Source organism: Pseudorca crassidens, chromosome 19 (assembly GCF_039906515.1).
Source record: "Pseudorca crassidens isolate mPseCra1 chromosome 19, mPseCra1.hap1, whole genome shotgun sequence".
Classification (NCBI taxonomy): domain Eukaryota; kingdom Metazoa; phylum Chordata; class Mammalia; order Artiodactyla; family Delphinidae; genus Pseudorca; species Pseudorca crassidens.
Genome location: NC_090314.1, coordinates 11,557,037 through 11,568,701, shown reverse-complemented (window position 1 = coordinate 11,568,701; position 11,665 = coordinate 11,557,037). Strand labels below are relative to the sequence as shown.

The 11,665-nt window shown below is 52.0% G+C and overlaps 1 protein-coding gene across 2 annotated transcripts; it reads left to right on the top strand.

Annotated features, from left to right (window-relative positions):
- Positions 1 to 554: 554 nt before the first annotated feature.
- ATP1B2 (ATPase Na+/K+ transporting subunit beta 2) lies at positions 555 to 7,335 on the top strand. 2 transcript variants are annotated; one of them, XR_010937139.1, is made up of 8 exons: positions 555 to 1,284; positions 3,062 to 3,190; positions 3,895 to 3,999; positions 4,110 to 4,315; positions 4,553 to 4,609; positions 5,391 to 5,489; positions 5,597 to 5,850; positions 7,122 to 7,335. XR_010937139.1 is itself a non-coding variant. In XM_067714027.1 (7 exons), exons 1-7 carry the CDS (start codon positions 1,173 to 1,175, stop codon positions 5,759 to 5,761), a joined length of 873 nt encoding a protein of 290 aa, XP_067570128.1. In that variant the 5' UTR covers positions 555 to 1,172; the 3' UTR covers positions 5,762 to 7,335. The 2 variants fall into 2 exon arrangements, 1 of the variants encoding a protein (XP_067570128.1); XM_067714027.1 differs by having other exon boundaries at positions 5,597 to 7,335.
- Positions 7,336 to 11,665: the final 4,330 nt, after the last annotated feature.

Below are 11,665 nucleotides of genomic sequence, written 5' to 3'. Positions count from 1 at the left end.
GGGACTGGAGAAGGAGGTGTCGGGGGGATTGGTAGCAGCTCCCATGAGGGGAATTTCCCTCCTGTGGTGGCCTCTATTGATCTCTTTGAGGACTGTTCTAGCTTCCAGCCCGGCTGGTGTAGTACCTCAGCTGGTCTCTTCGATCTGTTTTTCTTGATCTCTGACTCCTTCTCTATTCGTCTCACATTCTGCCCCGTCTCCTGGATCTTAGTCTCTTTCTAACTCCCTGCCTGAGATGGGGCCCCCATCTCAGCATATATCTGTTTTCCTCTCTGTCTTCTGTGTCTCTCGGGGGTTATCTTTCCCTCTACTCCGCCCGGACACGCCCTCTATCCTCTCCACTCACACAGATCTAGTCCAGTACCTGGAGTGGGGGTAAGGGAGAGACCTCTAGGTCCTGAAGAGGCGTCAGGGGGGCGGGCCCAATCCCTTTCTCCAAATTTGCATATGCATGAAGTCGCCCAGGCCAGCAGCGAGGAGGCGGGGCCTCTTGGGGGGGGTGGAAAGGGGGCGGGCACCCCCGGAGCCGCGGAGTATATAGACTGAACGCCGCGGCTGCCGGCCCCGCACTGCTGAAGAGCGGAGCCTCCGCCCGGGGGACCCCTATCCCTGCCTGTCTCCCACAACTGCGCGTCCCCACCCCACCCCACCCCCGCGGCCGAGCCACCGCAGGTGTGGCGGTCTCCGCTCGGCAGAAGAGCCTTGAACGGTCACCCGACCCTCCTCCACAGCCTCTTTGCATCTCGGATTTCGGGGCGGTCCCCTCCCCCACCTCTCCCTGCCCCTTTGCACCCCGATTTTTTATGCGCTTCTCTCGGGTTTTGCAGCCGTCTATTTTTGCATCCCTTTTCGTTTTGCTTCTGGGAGGTTTGGGGAGTGAAGCTGCGTTCGCACCCCTTCCCCTTTTTATCCTCCCCTGCTCGGACAACCCCCCTTTTCATTGCAGTGGGGGGGGCCTAGGTTCTGTGCATCCTACGCCGCGCCGCCAGCACCCCGCAACGTGTGGCCCTGCGCCCCGGAATTTGCAGCAGCTGCATATCTGAGGGAGGGGTCTCCCTCGCCCCCGCTGCCTTTGCTTCCCGCGCGTTCTGGTGCGTGAGTGTGCTTCACGCGCCGCACCCCGGCTTCTCCGTAGCCCCCGCCCCGCGCGGGACTCGCCCCCCGCCGTCAAGATGGTCATTCAGAAAGAGAAGAAGAGCTGCGGGCAGGTGGTTGAGGAGTGGAAGGAGTTCGTGTGGAACCCGAGGACGCACCAGTTCATGGGCCGCACCGGAACCAGCTGGGGTATGCGGGGCCGGCCGCGCGAGGGGTTGGGGGTCCACCGGGCGACGCCCCGAGCACACGAGGTCCCGCCGGCGCAGCCCCAGCTCCCTTCCCGGGTCCCCGGCGTCCGGCCCCCCTGCCGGGCTCTGGGCTGGGAGGGCGCCGAATCGCCGGTCTAATCTCCCTGGCTGGCCGCTGCGGAGGCGGAGAAAGTAGGTCACTGCCGCCTTCCCGTCCCCCGCGGAGCCCCCTCGCTCGGGGGGTCGCGGGCTCTGAGCGCGTATCCGCGCCGCGGCGCTCGCGCTCGCTGTCGGAGTCCGGTCAGCTCCGCACAGTCGCCCCCCCTTCCCCAGAAGAGAGACCCTTCCCTCCCTCTGACTCTCACTAGCTAGCCAGCCCCGTCTATTTTTAGCTCGAGCCCACCCCTTGGACCCTGGGAACGTTCATGAGCGGGCGGGCCTTGGAGAGGTGGGGAGTGTGTTGGAGAGGGTTCTTCACAGCGGAAGTTGTCTGTGTCCTACTACCGGGTGTTTTGGAGCCTTCTGTGACTGCTTGGCGGGTGGGGGGCTGTTGCGCCGGGGTGACACTGGGAGGTTTTCGGGGCTGGGTGTTCGGCTCAGATGTCGCAGGCGGAGGGAGTGGTCACTAGTGGTGAGACATGTACATCATCCGGCCCAGTGTGTCTGTGGGCTTGCGTGGCTTGGCTCCTTACCCACCCATACCTTGGCGCCACTGGGGAGGCGTGGAGGGAGTTGCATCTGGTTGAGGGTCCCGTGCTGGGCATAGGTGCCAGTGAGAGGTGGAATTCTTCCGAAAGGGATTTTCAAGCTGGGAAGTCGAAGCACAGGAGACATTGTGTGACACAGCTTACAGTTCATCCACACTAATTGAACGCGGACCCCATTAGCCCAGCCACTTGGGGCACTTGAGGTGGGTCCGATGCAGTCCTTGCCGCAGGAAACTTGCAGTCCACTCCCTGGGACTGGAGGCATCCACGAGTGCTTGGGAGAATCTGAGAAGGCTTCTTGAGTGAAGTGTCTTCTGAGATGGAAGGACTGGGGGTCTGGGGTGGTGGAAACAGCAGGTACTCACACCAGGCTGAGGAGTGACGGAGTGACGTGTCACATCCACCAAGGACCAGCTCTATGTCTGAAAGGCTATTGGAGGTCTACGTTTACTCCTGCCTCTGCCCTGGGTGCTGTGTGTGAATTGGGGGGTAGGTGACTGTTGAAGGTTCTGGACAGCTGAGACTTTGTAGCTTGGCAGGAGCCTCATTCAAGGTTTGGCTTTTGTGGGGCTCTGAGAGAGAGATTTTGCTATTTGAGTGTGGACGTCCACGCCCTGAGGGATGGGATAAGAGTTTGGCTGTGAATTGGGGCCAGTGCCGGCTTGAAAGTCATCGTGCTAGACAGCTTCAAGCATGAGTACCGATACAGTGGTATCAGATATTGTGCCTTTTCAGGGCCACGAAGGTTGAGGAGTTGAGAACGTAATTTGTGGCAAAATGACTGCGGCCTATACTATGAGTTGTACCAGCAACAAGAGTTTAGCCCTCGTGTGGCCTCCACAAGGTCGGGCTTCACTGTGCTGTGGGATCAGGAAGGGCTGGGAGTCATGGCTGGAAGCCAGACACAACTGCCGCTTTTCAGCTTGTCTCCTTTTGCTTCCAGGGGAAGCCTTCCCAAGGCTCTGCGATCCATTCCTGTGCAGAACCTCTGAGTGGGAGAGGGGTGTGTGGGGCTAGGTCAGGTCATCGAGGGAGACCTGGAACCTGCTGACCCTGTTTCCTCCTCCTTAGCCTTTATCCTCCTCTTCTACCTCGTCTTCTATGGCTTCCTCACCGCCATGTTCACCCTCACCATGTGGGTGATGCTGCAGACGGTCTCTGATCATACTCCCAAGTACCAGGACCGACTGGCCACACCGGGTGAGTGACGAGGCTCCCCCACCAGCCACTGTAACTGCTCTTGTGCCCCCAGGTATCCAAAAGGAACTCACAGGCTGAGAACTGTCAGCTCTTCTCAGAGGTTCGGTTCTGATGATCCCGTCACCATGTGCTGGGGAGTTCTTTTTTTTTTTAATATTTATTTTATTTTTGGCTGTGTTGAGTCTTCATTGCCCACGCAGGCTTTCTCTAGTTGAGGCGAGCAGGGGCTACTCTTCATTGTGGTGTGCGGGCTTCTCACTGCGGTGGCTTCTCTTGTTGCGGAGCACGGGCTCTAGGCTTGTGGGCTTCAGTAGTTGTGGCACACGGGCCCAGTAGTTGTGGCTCGCAGGCTCTAGAGCACAGGCTCGGTAGTTGTGGCGCACGGGCTTAGTTGCTCTGCGACACGTGGGATCTTCCCGGACCAGCGCTCAAACCCATGTCCCCTGCACTGGCAGGCGGATTCTTAACCACTGCGCCACCAGGGAAGCCCTGGGGAATTCTTGAAGTCTGCCTTCCCATTTCCCACAGCTGAGAGCTCTGTGATCTGGGGAGGTGGCAGATGTTCACAGGAGATCTCCCTCCCGGGAAGACGATCTCGGATCTTCACCTGTCCCTCACCCTGGTGTTCCCTATGTCCATCTTTTTCCCTCTGTGTGTGGTCCCTCATCTTATATATACCCCTCACTCTCGCCTTTGTTGACTAGGCTTGATGATTCGCCCTAAGACTGAGAACCTAGATGTCATTGTCAATGTCAGTGACACTGAAAGCTGGAACCAGCATGTTCAGAAGCTCAACAAATTCCTGGAGCGTGAGTATGGGGCTGGTGATGTGGCTGTGCAGGACCTCGGGGCAGGGGACTGGAGACCCTGGGAGCAGAACATGAGGCCTGTGACTCTCCCCCCCCCACCCCCCCCGTAGCTTACAATGACTCCATCCAAGCCCAAAAGAATGATGTCTGCCTCCCTGGGCGCTATTACGAACAACCAGATAACGGAGTTCTCAACTACCCGAAACGTGCCTGCCAGTTCAACCGGACCCAGCTGGGCGACTGCTCTGGCATTGGGGACCCCACCCACTATGGTTACAGCACAGGACAGCCCTGTGTCTTCATCAAGATGAACCGGGTACTCACGACCTTAGTTCCCAGGGGGAACGGAGGAGGGAGCTGGGGCCACCATCTGCTGGCAGCTGCTTTATTTTGCTGGGGCTCTTGCGCTTCGGGAGATTTTTAGATATTTGAATGGCTGAGAGAACAAGAGAGATGGGGCCATTGGAGGCTGAGATGGTGGTTGGAAGGCTGGATACTTGTGTCTTTGACAACTTCTTTCTTTAACCCTCACGACTCTCTCTCCTCACTCCAGGTCATCAACTTCTATGCAGGAGCAAACCAGAGCATGAATGTTACCTGTGTGGGGAAGGTGAGTTTGTTGGGCCTTTGCGCACCTGTTTGTCCTTCATGGTTTCCATGTCATTCACTCATCTCTCCCTATCTTCTTTGCTCCCAGAAGCTCCATCACTCTAGGGACAAGGGGGTAAGAGTGGGCTCCGGTATGGCTCAAACTCCAAGGGGCTGCCACCTCTCTTGCTTCTCTCTAGGATGCAGAAGTCTGCTCTTTTGTGTGGATAGACACCCCCTTCCTGACTCCGCCCAAAGCCCTGCTTCTGGCTTCTCTCCCTAATCCTTCCATGTTCTCCTCTATTCCCTGACTATGTCTTCCGCTCTCCATCCCATGTCTCTCCTATCCCTCAATTCTTTTTAGGTATCTGGTAGCTGCTGATCTGTAAGCACCACCTGCCACCACTAAGTTGTCCTTGGAACCCTGCTCCCCCCACCTCTGTCCTCTCTAGGAACTTCCTGCCCCTCTTCGTTCATCCCCCTCCTTGTTTCCTACTGAGCCCTTACTCATTTATCTGTTCTCTCTTGGCTCCGCTCCAGAAACCGATTTCTGAGGATGGGGTAAGAATTTGGGGTGGGAGGGCAGTAGGAGGCTTCAGGTTCATTAGCGCCCTGGAGGCCTTCCCAGTTTGATGGAAGAGATGGGACACCCGCTCCTGCGCACGCGCAAACACACCAGCCTCCGCGCTCAAGGGATACGGATATGAGACAATAATTTGGGGGTCAAGGAGGAACAAAGGGAAGTCTGGAGAGCGTCTGGGTTCCCTCACATGCTCTCCCCCACCCTCCTGCGTCTCCCACAGCGAGATGAAGATGCTGAGAATCTCGGCAACTTCGTCATGTTCCCTGCTAACGGCAGCATCGACCTCATGTACTTCCCCTACTACGGCAAGAAGTTCCACGTAAGTCCCGTGGGAGGCTGGGTGCTGGTTCCTGCAGGGGAGCGGGGCCCTGGGGAGGAGGCCGAGTTGCTGCGGGCCTGGAGCCTCGCTCTCCTCCTCTGGCCCAGGTGAACTACACGCAGCCCCTGGTGGCCGTGAAGTTCCTGAATGTGACCCCCAACGTGGAGGTGAACGTGGAGTGCCGCATCAACGCCGCCAACATCGCCACTGATGACGAGCGCGACAAGTTTGCTGGGCGCGTGGCCTTCAAACTCCGCATCAACAAAACCTGAGGCCCCTTCCTCCCGCCCCCACCTCTTTCCTACGGATGCTTCTGGAATATCCCTGACCCTGCCTGATCCCTCCCTCACCCACCCCAAAGGTATTTTTTATAACAGAGCTCTGGCTTGTCTGAGTCCCTTTTCCTTTACTTCTGAACCCGGCCTGATGTCTGTCGTGATTCCCTGGCTACCCACATTTTCCACCATCTTCTTCCCACCCTAGCTCAGTCAGAGACAGGGAGATGGGACCCCAAGACGGTCACAGAGGAGTTGGGAGCCTTTCTAGGCCTGGAGTAGCTTTGAGTGGGGTGTCCTCACAGCTACCCACCTGTCCCGCCCTCTTATCCCCTGAGAGCTATAGAAAATGCCCACCCACCCACCTACGCACATATCTCATTTCACCCCTCACTTCCACACACTGAGGTGGCGCTCAATTCTGTTTTTTAAATTGAAGGAGAATTGACTTACAACACTACGTTAGTTCCAGGTGCACAGCATAGGGATTTAATATTTCTGTACGTTAGAGTGGTCACCAGTGTGGCCCTCTATCCCTCATTCCAGCTCAGCTGCTGTCACCTTCCTCTGTCTCCCTCACCTTCTGCCTATCTACAACAGTCGCTGTCTCAGTGGCTTTTGACTTGTCTGCCTCGTCTGGCCGGTCTTCTCCATCCCCATTCCCTCCACTGAAAGGGGGACCGTTTGTAATTGAGGACAAGGTGGCTTTGTGGCCTTTTCCCTCTTTCCTGGCACATCTGGCTTCTCACCCCACGTTGACTACGTGAGCTGGGAATGAGGGTCTGAAGGAGAAGTCCATGTTGGTTCTTGAAAATTCTCTTCTGGTCCCTCCTGTCACCCAACTAGGCACTCAGAGGGGCGGGGTTGACCTAGGCTGAATGTCCACTTTGTTTTTGCCGATGGCTCCCTTCCCCCTGTTCGCATTCCCAGAATATCCTGCAAGTTCCACTTCCCAGGCGCCCTGGGGGAGGGGCAGCCATTTTGGCTAGGTCCCCAGTGGCCACCTTGGAAACGTCAGCTGGCTATGGGACTATTCCACCTCCTTCCCCTGGGCCCAGATATGCCCCCACCATTCTCTCTCTGGCTTCTCTTAGCAAGTTATCAACTAATCACTAACTCCTTCCTTTTTCTCTGCATGCCAGCCTGAAAATTGCAAATACCTCCTCCATCTAAGGCTCTGAATTTCTTGTTTCCGTCTCCTTCAGACCCCTTTGCCTTCTTAAACAACCCCATAGTGCCCATAGAATGTTAAATGAGGGACTGCCTGTGATCTTGAGTTATAGAGGCATTTTAACTCTTTCTTTTCCCACGTCCTTCACTTCCTCCCCTCTGACTTCCTTTTTTTTTGATGCTGCAGCTTCCACATCCCACCCACAGATGGACTCTCCCCTGTTTTTCTCTCGCTGGATCTGAGTCTCTTCCCTTTGGGTCCCCATGTCTTCCTGCACTCCCCTCACCCCACTGGTCTCTCTCTGCAGTTATTTAATGCCTGTGTCAGATCTACTGTAAAAAGAGGATAAAGTACAATAAAATGAGAGCAATTATATATATAAATATATATCATACAGGGAGCCCTGTGTGCAGGTTGTTCCTTTCTGAGCATTTGGAAGAGCCCTGGGAAGGGGGTGGGGGGTGGATTTGGGTGACCCGGGAGTTACCCAGCCCTTGGGGGCCCACTCCCCAGCTTTGATCTCTTCCATCCAGTGTCCAAGCATCTACCTCCTAGATTGCTCCATCACGTATACTATCTTGAGATCACTCAATACAAGACAGGCAAGAAGCCTACGTCCTTTCCTACAGCAATACTTATAAAGTGCCTACTCTGTGCATTCTAGGCACCAGGAAGACACACTTATGAAAGAGGCAGAGTGCCTGCCCCCAAGGAGCTCCCCAGTTTAACAGGAGAGGGGAGGAGCACAAGAGAAACTCTCAAACCAGGTAGACCTAAATGTATTTCCAGGAAGGGGAGAAAGCTGGTGAGGACAAACTTCAGAGTGGTCACCCACTCCCTGTGGGGGCTTCGAAGGGCTTAAAGGATGTGGTGGTTTTAGGGGGAGAGACTAGCATCAGCAAATGCCCAGAGACAGGTGAGGAAAATTGATCAGAAGAAACAGATCTCAAAACAATATGAACCGTAGGAGCCCAGTTTTGTGCGTAAAAAACGTACACACACAAGCGTAGAAAAAAAGGATGGATGAGTCTATACCACAGTGTTGATTGTGGTATTTGTGGATGGCTTTATAGCTAATTTTTATTTTCTTGGGGCTTATTTGTTTTTGTTTGCAATGAGTTCCTCAATATTTGCCTTGAAAAATAACTTTATTATGCATACACATATATCCACAGTTTTATCATGAATGCATAGTACACACACACACACACACACACACACACACACAGAGGGATTGCTGGGTTTTTTGGTCATTGTTACACCAAAATTAGATCATATTATACACAATTTTGTGCATCTCACTGTGTTCACTCAATTTCACCTGGCCTGGTAGAGCTCTAATTCTTTTTTTTAAATGGCTGCATAATATTTTTTTCTATTGGGTCGTTCTTCCCTTGTTAATTTGTTAGAGCTCCTTGACAGTTGTAGATATAAACTGTTTTATGCATTGTAGAATTTGCCCCAATCGATTTTTTCTTTCTTGAGTTTGTGTTTTCTTTTACTGTTAAAAGTGGTTTCTGGGCTTCCCTGGTGGCGCAGTGGTTGAGAGTCTGCCTGCCGATGCAGGGGACATGGGTTCGTGCCCCGGTCCGGGAAGATTCCACATGCCATGGAGCGGCTGGGCCCGTGAGCCATGGCCGCTGAGCCTGCGCGTCCAGAGCCTGTGCCCCACAACGGGAGAGGCCACAACAGTGAGAGGCCCGTGTACCGCAAAAAAAAGTGGTTTCTTTTCCTTTTTTTTTTTTTTTTTTTTTGGCCACACCTCCTGGCATGTGGGATCTTAGTTCTCCTGAGCAGGGATTGAACTCAGGCCCTCGGCAGTGTAAGCGCAAAGTCCTAACCACTGGACCGCCAGGGAATTCCTGGTTAGTTTTTCATATAGTCAAATATGCTTTAGTTGTTCTTTTGCAGTTTCTGGGTTTCCAGTCAGTAGCGTATACTCGTTTTGCAAATTTTTTTGACAGAATTTTATTTCAATTTTTACATTCACCTTAATTCATTTGGTCTATTTTTTAAAAAATTAAACTGACTTTATTTATTTTTGGCCGTGCCTCTCGGCTTGCGGGATCTTCCCTGACCAGGGACCAAACCCGGGCCGCCTGCGGTGGAAGCACGGAGTCCTAACCACTGGACCACAAGGAATTCCCATATTTGGTTTATTTTTGTTTCCTTTTGTGTGTGGTGTGAATGAGGAGTCTGGTTTACTTTTATTTTTTAGTTATGTCAGCTTCATTTAAAAAATATCCTTAATTTACCCCCATTGAATTGAAATGCCAACTTCGGTTGTATAATACATTTTGCTGTATGCTGAGATCTACTTCTGGATTCATTACTGGCTTGTCTACCACCCCATACACCAAGCCATACTGATCTGATTCCAGTAGTTTTATAGTATGTTTTCTGATATCTAGCAATGCAAGTAAGCCTCCTTTTTAAAAACAACTGTTGGCTATTTTGGGGCACTTATTCTTCTCTATAAATTTTTATAAAAATAAATAAATTTATTTATTTATTTTTGGTTGGGCTGGGTCTTTGTTGCTGTGCGCGGGCTTTCTTTAGTTGCATCAAGTGGGTCTACTCTTCTTTGTGGTGCGCAGGCTTCTCATTGCAGTGGCTTCTTTTGTTGCGGAGCATGGGCTCCAGGTGCACGGGCTTCAGTAGGTATGGCACATGGGCTCAGTAGTTGTGGCTCGCAGGCTCTAGAGCGCAGGCTCAATAGTTGTGGCACATGGGCTTAGTTGCTCTGCGGCATGTGGGATCTTCCTGGGCCAGGGCTCGAACCTGTGTCCCCTGCGTTGGCAGGCGGATTCTTAACCACTGCGCCACCAGGGAAGCCTGCTCCATTACTATTTTAATTGTTTTTTTTTTTAAAGGAGTGGCTGCTGAAATTTAATCAAATTCCTTTCAGCATCTGTTGATATGATCATATTTTTCTTCCTTAATTTGTTTTTATTTATTTATTTATTTTTGGCTGCACTGGGTCTTCATTGCTGCGCGTGGGCTTTTCTCTAGTTGCAGTGAGCAGGGGCTACTCTTTGTTGCGGTACACGGGCTTCTCATTGCGGTGGCTTCTCTTGCTGCAGAGCGTGGGCTCTAGGCGCGCGGGCTTCAGTAGTTGTGGCACGTGGGCTCAGTAGTTGTGGCTCGCGGGCTCTAGAGCACAGGCTCAGTAGTTGTGGCACACGGGCTTAGTTGCTCCGCAGATGTGGGATCTTCCTGGACCAGGGCTCAAACCCATGTCCCCTGCATTGGCAGGCGGATTCTCAACCACTGAGCCACCAGGGAAGCCCGCTCCATTACTATTTTAATTAAGGTTTTTTTTTTTTAAAGGAGTGGCTGCTGTAATTTAATCAAATTCCTTTCAGCATGTTGATGTGATCATATTTTTCTCCCTTAATTTGTTAATGTAATGAATAATGTTGATAGATTCTCTATTAAACCAACTTTATGCTCCTGGAATAAGCCCTACTTGGTTATAGTGTTAATACTCTTTTGATTCATCAATGTATTCTGATACTATTTAGAGATTTTGTATCTCTATAAATTAATTTGGCTTCTAGTTTTTTAGTATCTTGATCAGGTTTTAATATTAACGAAACCACAATAATTTTACATGAATTGGAGATTCCACTCTTCCTATGGTCTGGAATAGTTTAAATAATATTGGATCAATTGGCCCTCGCTTTTTTTTTCCTCAGTCAAGCGCTTGAGTTTTTCTTTTCTTTTAAAGTGTTTTTTTTTTTAAAGCCCTACTTTTGAATCTATCCTTTCAACCAAGATTGCTTTCTCTTTCAATATCTTTAATTTTTAGGATGCATGCTAGGTTGCTTTCTTTTCCTTTTCTTTTTTTAAATAGTGAAAGCATTTATGGCTTGACATTTTCCTCATTATACAACTTCTGCTGGGTGTTATAGATTTGGGGACCCCTGTGTTCCTGAAGTCAAGGAGGTACGTTTTTATAATTATTCCAAACCTTAGTGGGACAGGACTTGGGCTCTCTGAGCCTGAGGGCAGGGGCCATGTCTGCCACAGGCCCCCACAGCCTAGAACAGTCCTGGGCACAGAGTAAGGCAACAATCAATGAATATCTGCTGGCTAGATTGTCAGAGGAATGAACACAACCAGAGGGGAGGAAGTGAGCAAGTGGGACCAGAGAGGTCAGGAACTCATTGGAGGTCACACAGCTTAGTAGAGTTGGCCTGAAAACCCAGAACTAATAATTCTCAGACCAGTCATCTATCAGCTCACAAAGGGACTGGCAGAGCCAGAATGGATCTGCTTTCTGAAGCAGTACAGCAGAAATAAAAACAGAGCTAAGGGCACACTCGAGAGAAATGCTGAGCATACGGGGGTGCCGGACACTGGTCAGAAAGAGAGCTTCAAGGTGACCTGTCTACAGGGGTGAGACGATGGAATGAGTTTCAAGTGCTCTGGTTTGCCAAGGGCCCGGCTGGTAGGGAGAGATGGCAAAGTTAAAGGTCTCTAAAAGAGGTGGTTCTGGGTCTCCTGGGGAGTGTTTGGCATTCCCCAGCAGGGAAGAAAAAAGGTGGTTTTGAGGCCAGGGAGGGCGAGTGGCTTCACAGCTGTCTGGGATCCTCGGGGTAAGCCAAGGGACTCCCACAGGCACTTTAAGCCAGGTTGAGAGGACAGTGGCCCCAGAAGCCCCTTTGGATCTTACTCCCCTCTCTCTGCCCCCAGGGTGGCAGGATGAGCCACGTCCCCACTGTCTG

Coding starts and splice junctions, on each gene's coding strand:
- ATP1B2 (XM_067714027.1), top strand. CDS start 1,173: ATGGTCATTCAGAAAGAGAAGAAGAGCTGCGGGCAGGTGGTTGAGGAG. Junction 4,316..4,552: donor TCTTCATCAAGATGAACCGG/GTACTCACGACC, acceptor TCCTCACTCCAG/GTCATCAACTTCTATGCAGG. Junction 4,610..5,390: donor ATGTTACCTGTGTGGGGAAG/GTGAGTTTGTTG, acceptor CGTCTCCCACAG/CGAGATGAAGATGCTGAGAA.